The following is a 21309-nucleotide window of genomic DNA, read 5'->3' as shown; positions in this document are numbered from 1 at the left end:
TTGCCAAGGTATACCATCCAGCTGCAGTGAACAGTCAGAAATCAAAATGAATACCATTCTGCAGCAGAGAACCTGTGGTTCTGCATCTTCAGACCAGAATCTTTAGGTTTGGGGGGGGGGGGGGGATTTTTGCTGTACCTATGTTGCATTTCTATGCACGTAATTAGTTTTATTTATATTTAAATTCAGTAAAAGTTACAACTTGACTTTATCATGCATGATGTATTTATTTTGTACTCTATACATGCCACATACATCATGTGCTTTTTTTACATATTTAGTTACACTTTCCACAAGATTCAAGAAACCTTCGTTCATTACCACCATGAAGAAATTCCAGAAACCACGTCAGATTGCAATTTCATTTTTAGATATGAAATGCTTGTGTGCTGCCGGCCACTGGTTTGGTGCTTTGTCAGCATTATGCGCCATGAAGGCAGCTAAACATGAGAGAGCAAACTTTATCACCAACTAGAGGTGATGTAACCCACATTCAAAACTAAGGGCTCTTTTTACTAAGGTGTGCTAATGAATTTAGTGTGTACACTAAATTCTAAGAAGCTCATTTTATTCCTATGGGTTTCTTAGCATTTAGTATGAGCTAAATCCATTAGCGCACCTTAGTGAAAGGAATTCTATAAAAGGTATTTATTAAGGTACGTTATTTGGGTGTAATCACTGACTCCCAACTCTGTTTTGCTCCTCAGCTTTCATCTGTGGTTAAAAAAAAGTGCTATTATAGTTTGCAAAAAGTTTGTGCCCGCCAAAGCTACCTTGACAATGCATCACAACATTCTCTGTTGCATGCAGTTATCACTTCCCAACTCAACTATTGCAGTATTGGTTATGCCAACATTAATTCTGCTGAGGTCAAACAACTTCAGTTTGTCCAAAACACAGCTGCACAAGTGTAGTGTCATAAATGCAAACATGATCACGTGACCCCTTTATTCTGTCATCTCCACTGACTCCCTGTGCAGTATGTAGTGCAATTAAACATCTTGGTATTGGCTCACAAGATACTTTATTCAGATATTCCTCCCCTACTTATTCTCTGTAATCATTCTACATATATCTGCAGTTTCTTCAGCATGTAAACATCTGGGTGGCTAATGGATATGAGAATAGGTGGCAGATATCACACCTCATCTAGATAATATTTTAGACAGTGCTGAGGGGACGCTGGTTGTCCTACATAAGAACATAAGAGTAGCCATACTGGGTCAGACCAATGGTCCAAACAATGGCCAAGCCAGGTCACAAGTACCTGGCAGAAACCCAAATCTTGGAAACACTTTATGCTACAAATTCCAAGGCAAGCAGTTGCTTCCCATATCTGTCTCAGTAGCAGACTATGGACTTTTCCTTGGTACATATGGGTATCAATGACATAGGAAAATGCGGGAGGAAGACTCTGCAAGCCAAATTTAGGCTTTTGGATAGACAGTTGAAATCCAGAAATGCTCCCCATTCCATGCACGGGATCCAAGAGGCAGACAGCTCTGGCGTCGCAATGTGTGCAAAAGACAGTTCAGGGAGGAGGGATTTCACTTTGTTAGTTATTGGACAATATTCTGTGAAAGGAGGAATCTATTTTGAAAAGATGGGCTCCACCTTAATCAGAGTGGAACCAGGCTGCTGATGCTAATGTTTAAAAAAGAGCTAGAACCTGGGGAAAAGCTGCCAGTCACTGAGTAGCAAATGGTTCAGAGTATTGAATCTCTGAAGGATAGAAAAGTTGCAATAAAGGCAAAAGTAGACCCAAGTGCCCTTAAGTCAAGAGCAGACAAACTTGAAAGGCTGCACATTATAGCTCTCACCTGCTAAGAAGGTTGTAAATACCAACAAAGAACACTCTTTGAATTTTCTGTATACAAATGCTAGAAGCCTAAGAAATAAGACGGAAGAGTTAGAATATAAAGAAGTAGATACAATAGGCACCTCAGAGATCTGATAGAAGGAGGACAATCTCTGGGGCACTGTCATATCAGAGTACAAATTATATGTTACAATGATAGAGTGGATCAAGTTGATGGAGGGCTGGCACTATACGTTAAAGATGGCATAGAGCCAAACAGAATAAAAGTTCTGCAGGTTTACATTTATTATATGTATAGTGCTCCCTTCAGGGCTTTCCTGGATCTGGGGTCTGACCTAACTGGAGTCGCCGAAAGGCAGTGTCCGTCAGTCCCTTACTCACTTGGTGCTCGATGCCTCCACCTGAGAAAGAAAAGAGTTAGCGGGTGGGATTACCCTCTTCTCCCCCCCAGGAAAAATCCAAAAATACTGCTGTGAACAAGGCTGGCTAATAAATGAAACAGGTTCTATTGAACTATTTATATAGGCCTCTATATATACCATTTTATGCACCTATGAAATGAGGATTTCTTATCACATTAACTCAGTTACTATAAACAACAACAGTCTTGTTACTTATCTTCTTAAACCAGTATATCAAACACTTTTTAATTTGTACACTCAACCCAACAGAATTAGTGTTTAACCCAGATCTTCAGAACCAGTAACTTATAGTCTATCACACCCTTTTAAACCCCTTCAGTCTTGATTGCCAAGGTAGTACCTAAGCCCTTCCCAGTTTCTTAGTTAAGTCTATGTGTGGGTGTGGCTGTGTTGCCTAGGTCCCTCCTCTCTTTTCCATGCTGGTCCACCCTCACCCAGTCCGCCAGATCTCACCCTTCCACTGGAGTCCTCTTGGGCTGGTGGCTGCTGGACTTCTAGGCTGGCTATGTCTGACCCTGCTGCAGCCTCCTGGAACCTTCCCCTGGGCTCCATGATCCGGCTGTCCTCCAAAGAGTAATCCTCTGCTGGGCTCCTAGTGCCAGCCACACCCTGGGAGCATTCTCCCTTGTTGAGTCCCTAGTGCCAATTGCACCCCAGAGGCCTTCTCCCTCATTGGGACTCTAGTGCTGATCACACCCCGGATGACATGTCCCTTGCTGATTTTCTCTTCAAGAAAGGCCTCTTAGTTTCTCCCTGCTGGCATTCAGGTTTACCAGCCCTTAAAAGGGCTCTGCAACCCACCAGTAACAAGGTTTCTCACTCGAGTTGCCTCTGCTCTTCTCTGCCCTAGACACTGATAGAGCCTCTGCAGGCCATTTTCTTCTGCCCTGAGCTGCTCCCAAAGGCTCCCATGCCTTAAGCACTGCTCCCAAGGGCTGTCACTTTTCTTATCATCAGCAGAGCCTGTAGAAGTACTCACTTGCTGAGGTTCAGAATTATCAGCCCTTAACAGGCATATGTAACCATCAGTAACAGGCTTTCACCACTAAAGGGCTGTCTCCCATCTCAGCCAAAACTTGAGACAACATCTCTTTGATTATCAGAGGTGACTCAACACAAGACAAGGTGAATTCCATACCTCCTCCCCACAGTTCTCTCAGAAGACCACCATTCTCCCCCTTCCTCTGAACTCATGGGGAGCAGATTTTCTAATTCTCTTATTCTGATCCAGCTCTCTCCACTCAGTGTGTGTGTTTCATTTATCCCACAAACCTTAATCCCTTCACTGAATTACCTCCCTCAAAATGTGTAAAAGTTCTCCCATCAGCCTATTTGTCTGCTTGCATTTGTATGCAGGCAGAGCTTTAGCACCCCACCCCCCCTGCAATGTAACAATGTTTAATCAGCTATATTCCAAAACAAGCAAAAACTGACAGCTATGAACTCCCCAGTTCACCTCAGAAAGAATAGACCTGTTTGTGTTTTAAAAGCATGTTACCAAGATTTCTTCTCTCTCCTTATTCTTAATAAACCCACCCCAAAGGGGGGTTTCATATGCATGTACTCCTGTGATCCTAATGGAATCACAATTTAAGGGGGTAAATCACAATCAGCTGGCGGTAAACTCTGAGACGCCCATAGGAATATAATGATTGTCTCAGCATTTACCACCAGCTGATTTTTACTGCAAGCTTTTGTGTCTGGCACAACAGAGGGTTAGAGAAGCAGAGAGCTGCATGGGAATGAGGATTGAGGGAATCCCATGGAACACTCAGATTCCCGCAGATATAGAAGAAGTTGCTATGGGATTCCCGTGAAAGTATAGTCAAAATCTCTATGACTCCAGAATGAGGCTTGGAATGCACTAAGAGAGGCAGATGGAGCACCAGAATGTACACACCACTCAATGAGCAACAACTAAGCCACTCTATACTCCTATATAAACTCATACCTCAGTGTCAATAAATGAGTTAGATATGGGAAGATAAACAGAGATAGGATCAGCAAAAGGGATAGGGATAGAGAGGGATATGGTATAGGAAAAAGGAGAAAAAAAGACTAGGGATGAGTAAGGAGATAGTGCTCAGTAATAGGTGCTTTGTCGTCGAGCTAATGATTAACTCCTTTGACATCACCAGCAACCACTATCACAGCACTACGGGTCCCTTCCTCCCTACTGTTTGTGCTTAGATTTTCATTAGATCCTACACTGTTTGCTGCAGTCCCGTCTGCCACTCTCCTCAATCACCTTAGTGTTCATGACTGTGTTATCTGCCACTACATTAATGTTATATCAACACTTTGTTCAGAACCATTTTATGAGAAAAGTCCACTTATCTTGTAGGAGTCTGTTGTTACTTTATGGTGCCTCGGGATAACTGGCACTCAAATCATTCGCTCATTTTTTCTTTTTATCTCTGCTCGTGAAGTGCTCCCCATATCATGTTAGGAGGACAATGTTGTACCTTTATTCCTAACAATACTGCACCTGATGGGACCATAACTAAGGCTTTGCAAGGACTCACTACCTTAGCTGATGAACTTGCTGAGAATTCTGGTGTAGATACCACATGGACTGGGTGGATGGATAATATCTTTGGGAAATGGAAAACCTTTATATTATCTGGTTTAACCACATTGGTAATTGTTATTGCTGTTTTGTACTTCTTGGCTGTTGTGTAATACCTTGTATTAGAAGCTTAGTACAACGTTTAATTGAAACTGCTTTAAGTAAGAGAGAACCCATAGGACGCTATGTTCTGTATGAAAAACTACATATTAACACAGATTGAAGATGTATGTTGATGATGATGTTTAAATCTTTTATTATTTCCTTTGCCTAGCATTGTTATCTTCCTCCAGGATCATTTAGATGGGAAGATATTGTAAGTAGAATAAGGCCTGGGGAAGGTTGAAGAGGGGCAACTTACATTTCACTATAACCATATTGGAGATGGGAGTAACTAGTGAGGTAATTAAATTTGCTGACAACACAAAGTTATTCAAAGTCGTTAACTCGCGACAGGATTGTGAAAAATTACAGAAGGACCTTACGAGACTGGGCGGCTAAATGGCAGATGATGTTTAATGTGAGCAAGTGCAAGGTGATGCATGTGGGGAATAAAGAACCTGAATTATAGCTACGTCATGCAAGGTTCCACGTTAGGCGTTACGGACCAAGAAAGGGATCTGGGTGTCGTCATCGATAATACACTGAAACCTTCTGCTCAGTGTGCTGCTGCGGCTAGGAAAGCGAATAGAATGTTGCATATTATTAGGAAAGGTATGGAAAACAGGTGTGAGGATGTTATAATGCCATTGTATCGCTCCATGGTGCGACCGCACCTTGAGTATTGTGTTCAATTCTGGTCGCCGCATCTCAAGAAAGATATAATAGAATTGGAAAAGGTGCAGCGAAGGGCGACTAAAATGATAGCGGGATGGGACGACTTCCCTATGAAGAAAGACTAAGGAGGCTAGGGCTTTTCAGCTTGGAGAAGAGACAGCTGTGGGGAGACATGATAGAGGTATATAAAATATTGAGTGGAGTGGAACAGGTGGATGTGAAGCGTCCATACATGCTTTCCAAAAATACTAGGACTAGGGGGCATGCGATGAAACTACAATGTAGTAAATTTAAAACAAATTGGAGAAAAATTTTCTTCACCCAACGCGTAATTAAACTCTGGAATTCATTGCCAGAGAATGTGGTGAAGGCGGTTAGCTTAGCAGAGTTTAAAAAGGGGTTAGACAGTTTCCTAAAGGACAAGTCCATAAACCGCTACTAAATGAACTTGGGAAAAATCCACAATTCCAGGAATAACATGTATAGAATGTTTGTACGTTTGGGAAGCTTGCCAGGTGCCCTTGGCCTGGATTGGCCGCTGTCGTGGACAGGATGCTGGGCTCAATGGACCTTTGGTCTTTTCCCAGTGTGGCATTACTTATGTACTTATGTCATGTTACACATAGCCCGATATCTGTAAAGGGGTTGACATGAACTGTGACTCACATCTACAGTCTTTTTAACCCTAATATACATTTGAAAAAGAACCTATTGCTTCCCTCTGGAATGGATGTAAGTATAGCAAGGGTTCAAAGCAGTGAAGCCCTTACTAAAGGCCTTCAAGGGGGGACTGTAGATAATAAACACAGTTATGCACCCTGGAGTAGAGTCAAAGGGCTAAGGCCATAAATCGTGATGCCCAGGAACTTATGATCTGATATGATATCCTTACGGGCAAACAGGCCTGGGAAAGGAGGAAGCATAAACAAACATGGGAATGTGGTTTAGCAGGTGAGGGTAACCAGATGGCTTTGAAAGAAGACTAGATGATCCTGGGTAAGATAACTTGTTGAAGCGTTGTAAATCATTGTTAAATACAAAGTGTATAAAAATAGCTGCTTCTGTTCTGTATGTTGGAGCGATAGATACAGCCAGCATATTTATGCAGTAGTTCCATCCTCCCATGAGAAAATATTAATTGTAGCAATATACTTGGTAAGTGAATAAATTACCTCTCTCATAAACAGCAGCCTTGATCTTTTATCTCCACAAATTGTGGGTAACTGATATATGAAGATTTGTAGAGGTGGTAAAAAGACCTAAACATTTAACAATTATGTGGGTTTAATTCAGTCGTTGATGAGGCCCCACTTGGGAGTACTGTGTTCAGTTTTGTAGGCTGTATCTTGCTAAAGATGTAAAAAGACTGGAAAAGGTGCAAAGAAAAGCTACAAAAATGGTATGGGATTTTGCATTACAAACAGTACAAGGAGAGACTTGCTGTCCTGAACATGTATATACCTTGGAGGAAAGGAGAAACAGAGGTGACATGATACAGACGTTCAAATATATACCATATCCCTCTCTATCCCTATCCCTTTTGCTGATCCTATCTCTGTTTATCTTCCCATATCCAACTCATTTATTTAAAACCTCTCTATTATTATGTTTATTCAGCTTGTAATATGTCTCCTTAAAAGACTTTGTTATTCTAGTTACAATGTAAGCCGCATTGAACCTGCTATGTGTGGGAAAATGCGGGGTACAAATGTAATAAATAATAAATAAATATGGAAACTGATGCAACTTGTAAGTGGCCCTTTTATGACATCTCTTACAAGTAGAATTTTTAAAAAAGGGAAAAAGTCCAAAAATAGTGATTTCATGCTGCTATCTCTTGAAACTGATATTAATTGTTATTAAGTGGAATGACTGGAAAAAGTAAAGTTAATAATACTTTTCTGTGGCTCTTTTCTCCCAGATTAAGATTCATAGTACCTAATAAATGAAGTGTACAATCAAAACTATCAATGAGAAGTTGGTTCCAACTTTACAATTTAATCTATGAAGTTGGGAGACAGCATCTTGCAGGGACAGACTAGCAAAATATTCAATGAAAGTCGACAAGTTCTTGCTGAACAACATCAAAAGCCTACAACAAACTGCCTACAAAGAATGAGAAGTTTCTCTCCCTTTATTTTTAAAGTTTTTTTTCAAAGAAATGGCAGAGAAGTGATGTATTTTTACTGTCACACCCTGCAGGTAAACAAGCCAAAAGCACAGCAAGTAATCCAAACTACAGCAGAACTTCTGGAAAGAGTAGCCAAGTGCAGTTGCCCCTAATCTAACATAACATGCTGACAGACATGAATAGAACTCACTCATGGCTCTAGGGCTCCTGGATACCCTCGTTTGTTGAAAGAATATTTCAAAAAAATATTTCCAGCATTGAAAGACTGACAATATAAAATATGCACATCATACAATCTATTGGGGTTGGTCTAGGCTGAGCATTCCAAAGAGATTCTATGCACAGACCCATGGAAGAGGGTCCATAGTGGCCCCAGTCTGCCAATGAATGGTGCTGAAAGTGCACCTTGATGTCCTTCCAGGCCTCAGGCCACTGAGGGTGTCTGCAGCTACATAGGCATGTCGTTTCATAGGGCTACGAAGAAGAAAACATTTTTAAAAAATACATCAGTGAGCATTTCATCTTTGTGCAGTTGATCATCAAGATGAATTTTGGCAATCATTTTTAGAGAAGTGCAGTGGAAAATCTATACACCTAATATAGCACCTGTGGAAAGACATAAAGAAAGAAAGAGGGTAACGTAATAAATGATGACAGATAAAAGACCTGAACGGCCCATCCAGTCTGCCCAACAGTCACACTCATTATCAATTCATGATTAAGCCAAGAATGAATGTGATGTAAAATACTCGATCATGGTCTTTCTTTGGCACTTCTGATTCATAGGCCATAGAAGACCACCCGATACTGTCCTTACATTCCAACTACTGAAGTTGCCGTCGAAGTCCACTCCAGCCTATCCAAATCCATCTTGTCATTTGTGGGACATAGACCATAAAAGTCTGCCTGGCACTCTCCTCACATTCCAGCTACTGAAGTTGCTGTCAAAGCCCTCTCCATCCCATCCTAAACTGGACTGCAATATATGGAACAGAGATCGTACAAGTGTGCCCGGTACAGGCCTTAGTTCTTCACAGCTGGAGTCACCATCGAAGCACCACTCAACACGTCCACATGCATGCAGCCATTTGAGGTTTTCTTTTTATTTTACACCATCCATTTTCTAATTAGAGATTCTCTGTGTTCACCCCACATTGAATTCCGTCACCATTTTAGCCTCTACCACCTTCCTCAGGAGGGCATTCCAGACTTTGATCACCCTCTCCATGAAAAAGAATTTCCTGATATTACTCCTAAGTCTACCACCCTGCAACCTCAATTCATGTCCTCTAGTTTTACTATTTCCCATTCTCTGGAAAAGATTTGTTTCTATATTAATACCTTTCAAGTATTTAAGCATCTGTATGATATCTCCCCTGTCTCTTCTGTCCTCTAGGGTATACATATTCAGGTCTTCCAGTCTCTTCTCATACATCTTTTGGTGAAGCCCCATACTATTTTTGTCACGTCCCTCTGGACTGCTTCAAGTCTTTTTACATCTTTAGCAAGATGCGGCCTCCAAAACTGAACACAAATACTCCAAGTGGGGCCTCACCAACGACTTATTCAGGGGCAACACCTCCATTCTTCTGCTGGTTATGCCTCTCTCTAAGCTGCCTAGCATCCTTCTGGCTACAGCCACCACCTTGTCACACTGTTTCGTTGCCTTCAGGTCCCCCAACACTATATCCCCTAGGTCCCTCTCCCTAGCTGCTCACCTCCGACCTAGAACATACAGCTCCCTTGGATTTCTATTCCCCAAATGCATCACTCTGCACTTCTTTGCATTAAATTTTAACTGTCAAACATTTTAATATACAGCAATGAGATAAGCAGAGGTGGAATATACAGACAGGTAAGACAAAGTAACAAGAGTGTAGATAAATGATAATGGTGACTAACTTGAGTGGAGTAGAATGGGTAGAAATAATTTCTTCTTTACTCTTTCCAAAAGTATAAAGACTAGGGGGCACACAATGAAATTACTAAGTAGTACATTTAGAATAAATTGAAGAAATAGGCACACTAACATTTTTAGGATGCACTAACAATTAGCACGCGCTAACGCTAGAGACACCCATAGGAATATATGGGTGTCTCTAGTGTTAGTGCGCACTAAAAACACTAGTGCACCTTAGTAAACAGGTCCCTTAATTTAGGAGGTGTTAAGGGTTCCCACATTAAGGACATACTAACCAGTTAGCGCTCTGGTGATGTCAGCATGTTAGCTGAATAGCACTTCCATGCCCATTCTCTGCCCCTGACACATTTAACACAGCTTAGTAAAAAGGCCCCTTAATTTTAGCTGTTTATGGCCATTAAAGAAAATGTTTTTTTTTTAACTAAGGCAGCGAAGATCCATTCGATCCTATTTTTATAGGAAACATTTTGCAGTGCTGGGACAGGCATTTGTATTGTTGCAGTATTGTTGCCCCAGAAACAATTGGCTAGATTCAGGGCCTCCAAGGGGGGCAAAATTCTCTAGGCCTAGCCTCCAAGGTGGGCCCGGGCCCGGTGCCGGCAAGCTTCCTCCTGCTGCCTGCTTCCAGATCTGTCCTCCCCTGCTCCTGCATGCTGCATTAGCGCAATATCACATTAATGCAATCATCCAGATCCTGATTCCCAGCACGGACAGAAGCAGGAGAGGACAGACCGTGGGAGCATACACACAGTAAGCAACTTTCTGGTGCCGGGCCGTGGCCCAGGCCCCCCTTTGGAGGCAAAGACTGAAAGGTAAGGGGGCAGACGGGTGGGCAAACAGGGAAAAAAACAACAACAAACTATGCAACATTCAAACTTCTAAAATAAGCACCTTAATCTCCTTCTGAAATGGGGAATAAACATCTATGAACTTGCCATGCCCTTGTCGCACCTAGAACATGCATAGACCACACCCCCTTCCATTTGCGTACACTTTGGTTTGATAATTGCATATTCTGACTTTGTAAAATGGGGACTTAGATGTTCTTGCAAGATAAACATTTAATGGGCCCTTTTACTAAGCCACGTAAGTGTCTACGCACACCCAACGCGCACCAAATGGAGTTACCGCCCGGCTCTTGCGGTAATTTCATTTTCTGCGTGCATCCGATACGCTTGTCTGAAAAATAATTTTTGTTTTCAGACACGCATATTGGGCGCATGCCAAGTGGCATTTCATGCGCGTAGGTCTTTACCGCCCAGTTACCGCGTGAGACTTTACCGCTAGGTCAATGACTGGCGGTAAGTTCTCAGACCCAAAATTTTCGTTTTGCCGCACGTCCATTTTCGTCAAAAAAAATTTTTAAAGACATTTTTTATAGGTGCGCTGAAAATGATTCTGCGTGCACCCAAAACACGCGTCTACACTACCTCAGGCCATTTTCCAGTACGCCTTCGTAAAAGGACCACTTAGTGTCAGTTTATATACTTATCAAATGCGAACAGGGCTTGTAAAGTAAGGGCCATAATGCGCATTTTTCTGCATGCTAACTGTGAAAAGACCACAGAGCCTCTTAGCATGGCTTTGTGTTTGCGGTTGCTGCACAGTAAAACGCAAGTTAAGTGCTTAATGTGGTTTAGTAAAAGGGCCCCTAAATGTTTTAAGGTGCACTGACAAAATGAATGTGTACAATAGAATGCACATCCCTACTCTCTTGCAGCTCAATGAAAAGAATGACACATTCCTATTATCTATTGGGAAAAGGAGGATATACACCTAGAAAAGTTGCCCCAGTTGCCCACATTAGACTGCACCACCCTATGCTACAGCCAGGCCCATCAGGGCCAGGTCTGAGCTCTATTAAAGCTAACTGAGGAGTCAGCACAGAAAAGGCACAAAAACTGAATGTAAAATACAAGGTAAGCCAGAGAAGGATTGAGAGAATACTAGGGGCAGTGGTGTTTTCCAAGTGTTATCCAATAAACTCCTGTTTCAATGTTTTTGGCTCCACTGCTGTTTTATCAGTGTTTTTTTGGTTAAAAGCTTAAAATCAGAAGCTTTACCTATATGCAACTCACTATGTTCTGGGGCCCTTTTACTATGTCTCGTAAGCGTCTATGCACACCCCACGTGCACCAAAATGGAGTTACCGCCCAGCTACCATGTGGCTCTTGTGGTAATTTCATTTTTAGCGTGTAGCATTTGGTGTGCATAGGTCATTACCGCCCGGTAACCACATGAGACTTTACTGCTAGGTCAATGGCTGGCGGCCGTCACGTCTCAGACCCGAAATGGACGTGCGGCAATTTTCATTTTGCCACACATCCATTTTCAGCAAAAATTTTTAAAAAGCACTTTTTGTAGGTGCGCTGAAAAATAATTCAGTGCATGCCGAAAACACGCATCTACACTACCGCAGGCCATTCTACAGTGCACCTTAGTAAAAAGACCCCTCTATTATTACTAATCATTTCTATAGTGCTACTAGATGTATGCAGAGCTGTACATGTTCTATCCCTAGTGGGTTCACAATCTAGGGTGTTTTTGTATCTGAGACAATGGAGGGTTAAGTGACTTGGCCAGGGTCACAAGGAGCTGCAGTGGGAATTAAACCCAGTTCCCCAGGATCTCAGCTCACTGCAATAGCCATTGGGCTACTCCACCACCATCACCCTCTGTGAGTCAGAACAAACCAGGCCTGGAGTCATGCATCATTATATCTGCAGTAGATAGACTGAAGATTATGAGAAGTGCAAAACTGAAGGGTGCCTGCTGGACAGTAATAAAGACACTGAAGAGCCTGGCAGATGCTAGAAAATGGATTAGGGATACAAAAAATGTCTTTGCATCATCATATGCCCGATATTTGACAGCTAAGCTTTTTATAGCCAGGGTTTCATGCTTAAAGTAATTAACTTTAGTAAAACATCAGTTTTCAGATGTCATTTAATCATATAATTTTGGTGCTATAGTTACATGGCCATCATTAGAACGCAACTAATCATATGAATCAGTTTCAAAATTCTATTTAAAATTTATGCATAAATTCAAAATGAAGGGAGGTAATTTATTTTAGCATAAGATTTTTTTTGTTTTGTTTTAGTTTTTTTCTCATCTCTGTGTTATGCAGAATATGAATCAAAGTAAGTTTGGCCCTTGAAAACACATCTGCAAAGAGGCTTACCTTTAGCTTGAAGTATGGTGCACCTAGAACAGAAAGTGATTCCAGTTCTTTGTTTAAGAACATAACAGTAGCCATACTGGGTCAGACCAATGGTCCATCTAGTGCACTATCCTGTTTTCGAACAGTGGCCAAGCCAGGTCACAAGTACCTGGCAGAAACCCAAATCGTGGCAACATTCCATACTATAAATCCCAGGGCAGACAGTTGCTTCCCATGTCTGCCTCAATAGCAGACTATAGACTTTTCCTCCAGGAATTTGTCCAAACTTTTTTTAAACCAAGATGCACTAACTGCTGTTACCACATCCTCCAGCAAAGAGTTTCAGAGCTTAACTATTCGTTGAGTGAAAAAATACTTCCTCCTATTTGTTTTAAAAGTATTTCCATATAACTTCTTCAAGTGTCCCCTAGTCTTCGTACTTTTGGAACAAGTAAACAATAGATTTACTTCTACTTGTTAAACACCACTCAGGAGTTTGTAGACTTCAATCATCCCCTCATCCATCTCTTTTCCAAGCTGAAGAGCCTAACCTCTTTAGCCTTTCCTCATATGAGAGAAGTTCCATCCCCTTTATCATTTTAGTCACTCTTCTTTGAACCTTTTCTGATTCCGCTATATATTTTTTGAGATACAACGACCAGAACTGAATGCAATACTCAAGGTGTGGATGCACCATGGAGCGATACAAAGGCGTTATAGTATTTTCAGTCTTATTCACCATCCCTTTCCTAATAATTCCTAGCATCCTGTTTGCTTTTTTGGCCGTGCCACACACTGAGCAGAAGATTTCAGCATATAATCTACAACGACACTCAGATTTATTTCTTGAGTGTTAACCCCCATGGTGGACCCTAGCATCAGGTAACTATGATTCGGATTATTCTTTCCAAGACTCAAACTGTAGCCTATCAAAAGACAGCACTGTAATATTACACCAGTTCCTAGAACATCAATATAGCTCCTATTGGGGAAACTAAAATGAGTTACAGATCCCTATACAGAAACTATACGTGCTAGCAGAATCGATCACCTCACACGTACTAAACAAGGCAGACCCTCACCTAATACAGAAAGCCAAACTCTATAAGCAATACTGGAAAAAGAAATTGCAGTGCATGTTCTCTTGTATTGTGCAAAATACAAAAGTACAAGACATGCATATTTCCCCAAGATGATACATTCCAATCCCCCAAAATGTTAAATATTCTTTTCTTTTCTACCTTTGTTGTCTGGACATTTTATTTTTTTATAACCAGGTTGGTTTTAGTCTCTCTTTTGCACTCTGCATGTGTCAGTCTTTCCCAGGGGCGTAGCTAGAAAACAGATTTTGGGTGGGCCTAGGCAAGAAGTGGGTGGGCACCAAGTATTCTCCCCCCCCCTCCCCCCCCAAAATATATATATATATATCTCAGCTGGCGAGAAAACGCTTCTTTCCACCTTGGCAGTCTAAAACAGGTATGACTGATAACTGAGATTGCACACTTGCTGGTATCGTGGAGAGTAGTGTTTTCATTACCATCAGGGGGAAGTCTTCAGCTGGCGGAGCTTGGGATCCCCACCAGTTACCGCTAAACATGTGCTACTGTTGGGTGGGCCTGAGCCCTAAGTGGGTGGGCCCTGGCCCACCCAGGCTCACCTGTGGCTACGCCACTGGTCTTTCCTCGGGAACTTGTTTCTATTTTTTTTCTCTCACTTTGAGTTTACTTTCCTTCTTTCTATACATTTGACATTGATTTTCCCTTTCATTTTCTTTTCTCCATTTTTATCTTCTCTGCTTCCACATTCAGGTTTGATCCCTTATTTTCTCCTTCTTTCACCCTCCAATCTCCTCCTGTTCACATCTCTTCCCCAGCTGTCCTATTCTCACTCACTCACTCACTCACTCACTCACTCCCTAGTCACCAATTTCTATTCTCTGTACTCACCACCTACCAAACCCTCACCTATTTTTCATGTTCATGTCCCCTCCAGCCCCAGCTCTTCCCCTGTCACTCAACCACTCTTAACCCATACCAAGCTTTCCATTCCCCCTCTTTTAACTTCCCCTCACTTCCATTTTGACATTCTTTCCCTCCTTGCGTAGTCCTATCTCTTTATACTACCTTTTAACCCCGTTCTAGGCACTCTGTATCCTTTATGCCATCTCTCTATTCCACCCCTCCACTCTTTCACCCTTCTCACACTCCTCCCACCCCCACCTTGGCTATGGCCCCTTCACATTCTCTTCCTTCTAAAGACTTCCCCCTTCTCAACCCCCCCCCCCCCCCCCAAAGACTTCTTTTGTCTCACCTCCTTTTGCAGGAGCTCCCTGTGGCTGCTGAGCCAGCTGACCCCACACACTTCAGCATCCCTATTACCCCAGCCCGATTCCTCTCCCCACAACTCAGTCTGCCTATAACCCCATAAGATCCCTCTCTCCATCACTCAGGCTCCTTAGCATCCTGGTCTGATCTTTTTACCCACTGTGCAGCCTCCTTCTCCCTCCCAGCAGCAGCAGAGGCACTTAATGAGACGCATCTCTTGATAGATCGAATGGCTGAAAGTGGGATGGCATGCCATTTTTTAGGGGCAGGACTTTCCAACCCTGCCACTCATAGCAACTCCTATGCCCCAACTCCCCACTCCACGCCAGCACTGTCCCTCCTGACCCAACCAGCATCACCCCCTCTCTCTGTCCCCACCAAAGACCCCCCCCTCTCCCCACATCCAGGATTTCTCCTGAAACCTACCTCTTCCATTCTTCCACCTTGGCCTGCCATTGCCATGCCTATTAGCCCACAGATGAGCCCAGACAATCCTCCCCTTTCAGCTGCCAGCACAGTCCACTGCTGCCATACCTCCAGGCCTGCAGCAGCAATGAACATGCCATCAGCGAGAACAGCTGTAGAGCCTTCATTCCCATGTGCTGGTCCCACCCAATCTGACATGTTCTGTACGCATCAGGAATGTGCCAGAGAGGGCAGGATCAAGAGGGCCTTAATTAGCATATGAACTCGAAGGCTCCCAGGCGCTTATCACTGGTGCCTGGTGGCAGCAGAAGGGGGGTGAGGGGTATCAGTCCTGGACATGGCCCTCTTTCCTCTCCTTCATTTTACTCCTTTTATGCAGGGCCTGGATCCATAGGTAAAAGCGGCCCTGCTTATCTTGTGCATTTTATTTACAGGAATTAGAAGTGTTTTTCTTTTTTCCTCATGCTCTTTTGCCTTCTGCCATTATAGTATGCATGGTTGTATTTACTTTTTCTGTATTTCTTGTCAAGTTACTTGTTAATAAATTTCTAAAAGGTATAAATAAAATATACATTGTACTGCCAGAGGGTAAACTGCTGCAGGCTAAAAATGGAGTCAGTATTGTTTCTGAAATACAGTTGTTTGCTCTTATAATGAGAGGAGCCCTACTATTCTGTTAACATCATTGCTGTCCCAAGAGTATCGAAGCCTTGATTGAAAACTACAGTGTTTACCCTTTTTGCTTTGCAACTTTAAAGCAGAGGAATGGCTTAGTGGTTCAGAGTATAAATTGCACTTTCTTCACTTACCCACCTTGTGACCTTGGGCAAGTCATTGCGAGGGTAATTTTCAAAGCCATTCCCAGTGACTAGAATCATGTTTTACTTGTAGGAATGGACTATTTGAAAAGTGCCCACCCTGTGTAAGGGTCAGAGTATATGTGTATTTTCCACAACACACATTCTTCCACCTGTTCTTAGCAGAGGCATTCCTAGGGGTTAGGACAGGGAATACAGCAACATGTATACTTTTGATCAGAAAAAGTAACCATAAGACACGCAGGTATCTGTGAATACTTTTTTCATTAAGTGATTTTTAAAGGGAAAGTAATTTTATTTTATATATTTATATTCTACCAAACCAAAAATTCAAAGTGGTTCACAATAACAAAATAGCAATTCCCTCAATATAATGTGCATGGTACAGGGAGGAAAGAACTAACATATAAAAATCCAAGTAACAATGCAACCCAAGGTGCTACATCTATCTAATACAGGATTAGTCTCTATCTAAAAGTGCAAAATCCTGAGCAAACACATAAATACCAACTAAAAGCTAGAGACATCATTAATCAAAAATTTAAAACCAAATATCTTTGAAATAACCAGGTTTCCACCCAGCATCTAAACTTCATGTATCTAGAAAGCGTTCTAATTTCAGGAGGCAGAGCATCCCACAAATCTGGCCCTTTCCCTAGAATAGTCTACTTCCACTTTATAAGCTGTCACAATGAGGGGTAGAAAGTACCTGCGGACTTTGAAGCCATGAGGGTAGTATGCAATCTGCCCCCGTAGCTCCCACTGTTTCAGGTTCTCGCACACTTAAAATATGTGAGCTCTTTTTGTGAAGGGACTCATTGGGGTCCTTTTACAAAGGTGCGCTAGCATTTTTACTGTGTGCTAAAAATAAGCACACCCTAAATGCTTGAGACACCCATAGGAATATATGGGTGTCTCTAGCATTTAGCATACGCTAAAATGTAGCGTGCCCTAAAAACGCTAGTGCATCTTTTTTTAAAGACCCCCATTATGTCTAAAGTTGAGTAATGCCACTGAAAGCTGCCTTTTAGGCATCATTTGGAAAAGTAGTATAAAAATTTCAAAATTACTATACTAAAAAATTATAACAAAAAGATTAGCTATTTTCCATTTAAGATTTCTAGTGGTGGCAGAATGTATAAGGACAGTGTATCTATCAAAAATGCCTCTAGCGGCTCATAAACCTCCTAGTCATGTATCAACTCCATGGGATGTGATTATCATCTCAGCCAGGCAGTAAGTGCACTCCTGCCTTGTAGTTATTGATTGAACCTGTAAACTTTGTCACAAGCTCTTTATCTAAAAATTAGTGATCTAGTCCAAAACAAATTCAGAAATGTGCTAAGCAGTGCAAAGACTCTCGCATGTTGCTCTCGAAGGTAATTTAATCGGCTCAAACACACCACTGAGATCAACTCAATTACCACAAGCGCGTGGGCTGCCAGAGATGTAATAAAGGAGGTGTGCTAACCTCTGGGGTGATTTATAAAGTCCGTCCTCTAGCTTTTTAGTTTATTCTTTGTTTTCCTTCCTCTTTTACAGGTTTGGACTCAAGGCAAGCTCAGGTTATTGCACTGTCTTCAGGTACCAAGTGTATAAGTGGAGAGTATCTTAATGACCAAGGACTTGTGGTCAATGACTGCCATGCAGAAATAGTAGCAAGAAGGGCATTTGTTCACTTCCTTTACTCGCAGTTGGAGCTCCATTTAAGGTAAATTGAATTCTCTTGGTGCCTATGAAATGTTCTATGACTTGCAGTAGAAAAATGTTCCCCGAAAAATATGTTTGAGCCAAGTGATCTTTTATGACACAGATTTCTCAGTCCTTGGTGACTGACAGGCTTATTTTCGAAAGTGATCGCCGGCGATCTTCCAACATAAATCGGGAGATGGCCGGCGATCTCGCAAAAGCGGCGAAATCGGTATAACCGAAAGCGGCGTTTTTGACACCATCGCCGCTTTCCCGTCGCTGCGCCGAAGCGAAGGCAGGACATGGGCGGGCATGGGCGTGGCTACTAAATGGCCGGCTTTTGCGGATAATGGAAAAAAAAAAGCGGCGTTAATCAGTATTTCGCCGGGTTTACTTGGTCCTTTAAATTTCACGACCAAGCCTCAAAAAGGTGCCCCAATTGACCAGATGACCAGCGGAGGAAATGGGGGATGACCTCCCCATACTCCCCCAGTGGTCACCAACCCCCTCCCACACTAAAAAAATTAAAATAAAACACTTTTTTTGCCAGCCTCTATGCCAGCCTCAAATGTCATACCCAGCTCCCTGACAGCAGTATGCAAGTCCCTGGAGCAGTTTTTAATGGGTGCAGTGCACTTCAGGCAGGCAGACCCAGGTCCATCCCCTCCTTACCTGTTATACTTGTGGTGCTAAGTGTTGAGCCCTCCACCCCCCCCCCCCAAAAAAAAACCCACTGTACCCACATGTAGGTGCCCCCCTTCACCCATAAGGGCTATGGTAATGGTGTAGAGTCGTGGGGAGTGGGTTTGGGGGGATTTGGGGGGCTCAGCACCCAAGGTAAGGGAGCTATGCACCTGGGAGCTATTTGTGTATTTTTTTAACATTTTTAGAAGTGCCCCCTAGGGTACCCGGTTGGTGTCCTGGCATGTCAGGGAGACCAGTGCACTACAAATGCTGGCTCCTCCCATGACCAAATGCCTTGGATTTCGCCGGGTTTGAGATGGCCGGCATTTTTTTCCATTATCGCTGAAAAACATGACCGGTGATCTCAAACCCGGCGAACTCTGGCATTTGGCCGGGCTAAACCGTATTATCGAAAAAAAAAGATTGACGGCCATCTTTTTTGAAAATACGGTCCCGGCCAGCTGTTGCACCACCGCCAAAATAGATCACCGGCAACCTATTTCGCCGGCGACGTTCGATTATGCCCCTCTGAGTGACCAAGATCTAGAGACAAGTCGAAAGATGTTATATGGTCTGATCTGTCTTTTCATTTTCTGAATAATTTTATTCAAGAACTTAATAAAATGTTGCTTTTTAATTTTTCTGTTATTTTTTATTTTTTTGCTTGAATACTTAAATGAAAGCCCTCTATAGCTTTGCAGAAATGTGTCCACTAATTTTTTTGTCTAAGTGTCCTTTTTACAAAGACGCAGGAGGGCTAATACGGGGGTAGCATATGCCAAATCAGCACTACTGCCGGGATAGCCTGTACACCCGGTGGTAATTCTGAGTTTGGTGCATGCCAAATCCCGCAGTAGAAAATATTTTTCTATTTTCTACCATGGGAGCGTTCCCAGCGGTAATCAGCAGTGTGGCCATTTTGGCACGCGCTGCATGGTTACCGCACAGGTAGTGCATGAGCCCTTACCGCTAGGTCAGTGGCTGGCGGTAAGGGCTAAGGCCATAAATAGGCACGCACTAGTTTTAATTTTTGCACACACCCATGTCCCAGCCCATTTTAAAAAATGGCCCTTTTCCCAGCCATGGTAAAAAGTTGCCCAGCACCCACACTACCACAGGCCACTTTTTATTGCACCTTTGTAAATGGAACGTAATAGGGGCATAATCAAACAGGGTGCCCAAGATTCCTGAGGGCGTCCTCACAGGATGGACCCGCGAAGGGGCGAGGAAACCCGTATTATCGAAACAAGATGGGTGTCCATTTTTTGTTTCGATAATACGGTCGAGGACGCCAAAATCTCAACATTTAGGTCGACGTTAGAGATGGTCGACATAAATGTTGAGATGGTCAACCTTAGAGATGATCGTCCCCAGTTTTTGCCGATAATGGAAACCGAGGACACCCATCTCAAAAACGACCAAACCCAACTCATTTGGTCATGGGAGGAGCCAGCATTCATAGTGCACTGGTCCCCCTGACATGCCAGGACACCAACCGGGCACCCTAGGGGGAACTGCAGTGGACTAACTGTTGCACTAACTGAACGGAAAAAGCCCTTCCCTTACCGATCCCTTAGCGATTCGGAAAGAAATGGGCATGCATGAAGGAAATCGCATGCAAATGAGCTGCTCACTGTTAGCTCATTTGCAGATGATTTCCTTCCTGAGGAGGGGAAGCCAGTGAAGAGCAGCCATGCATTAGCAGCCATGCATTATGCGTGGCTGCTCTGCGCATGCCAAAGACAGCTTCATGCATGCATACAAGCTGTGTGTATAATAGCCGTCTATAACCTTAAATAAATTGCCATCTACAACCTTAGAAAAATACAAGTCCAGGTGAAAATGTCCAAGTGCTTGTCAGGGATGTCTTTCTTTTTTTTTCTTTTAGAGTATGGGTGAAGGATGTCCTTTGCTATGCCTCTATCGCTGCAATGGCAGTTGTGTGGATATTTCTGTGAAAAGGATGCCCATGCCTGCTATGCCTCTGACACTCCCTTTATTTATTTGGATTTTGAATCACAAGTAGCAGCAGTGGGATTTGAACCAGCCACCTCTGGATTGCAAGACCAGTGCTCTAACCACTAGGCCAATCCTCCACTCCACTCCCTTAAAATTTGGCCGTCCCTGTGGGGGGGGGGGGCAGTTCAGGACATCCAAAATGTTTGAAAGAAGGACGTCCTCGCCTTCGCTATGCCTCCGCTGACACACACATACCTCCCCTCCCAGGGACCTGCATACTGCTGCAATGGACCTGAGTATGACATTTCAGACTGGCAAAAAAAGTTTTTAAAGTTGTTTTTTTGAGGGTGGCAGGGGGTTAGTCACCACTGGTGGAGTCAGGGGAGGTCATCCTGGATTCCATCCGGTGGTCATCTGGTCAGTTCAGGCACCTTTTTGAGGCTTGGTCTTAAGAAAAAATGGACCGAGTAAAGTCGGCCAAGTGCTCGTCAGGGACGCCCTTCTTTTTTCCATTATCGCTCAAGGACGCCCATCTCTTAGGCACGCCCCAGTCCCGCCTTCGCTACTCCTCCAACACGCCCCCAGGAACTTTGGTCGTCCCTATGAC

General features: G+C 43.0%; 1 protein-coding gene across 1 annotated transcript in view; it reads left to right on the top strand.

Annotated features, from left to right (window-relative positions):
• ADARB2 (adenosine deaminase RNA specific B2 (inactive)) overlaps positions 1-21309 on the top strand; it is a 379575-nt gene that overhangs the window by 244290 nt on the left and 113976 nt on the right. The window contains exon 6 of the mRNA XM_030199275.1: positions 17913-18081. Coding sequence (XP_030055135.1) covers positions 17913-18081 — 169 coding nt within the window. The remainder of the gene's footprint in view (positions 1-17912; positions 18082-21309) is intronic.

The sequence above is a fragment of the Microcaecilia unicolor genome, chromosome 1, assembly GCF_901765095.1.
Source record: "Microcaecilia unicolor chromosome 1, aMicUni1.1, whole genome shotgun sequence".
NCBI lineage: Eukaryota > Metazoa > Chordata > Amphibia > Gymnophiona > Siphonopidae > Microcaecilia > Microcaecilia unicolor.
The sequence above is the reverse complement of the archived record's forward strand: the minus strand, read 5'-3'. Positions and strand labels throughout refer to the sequence as shown.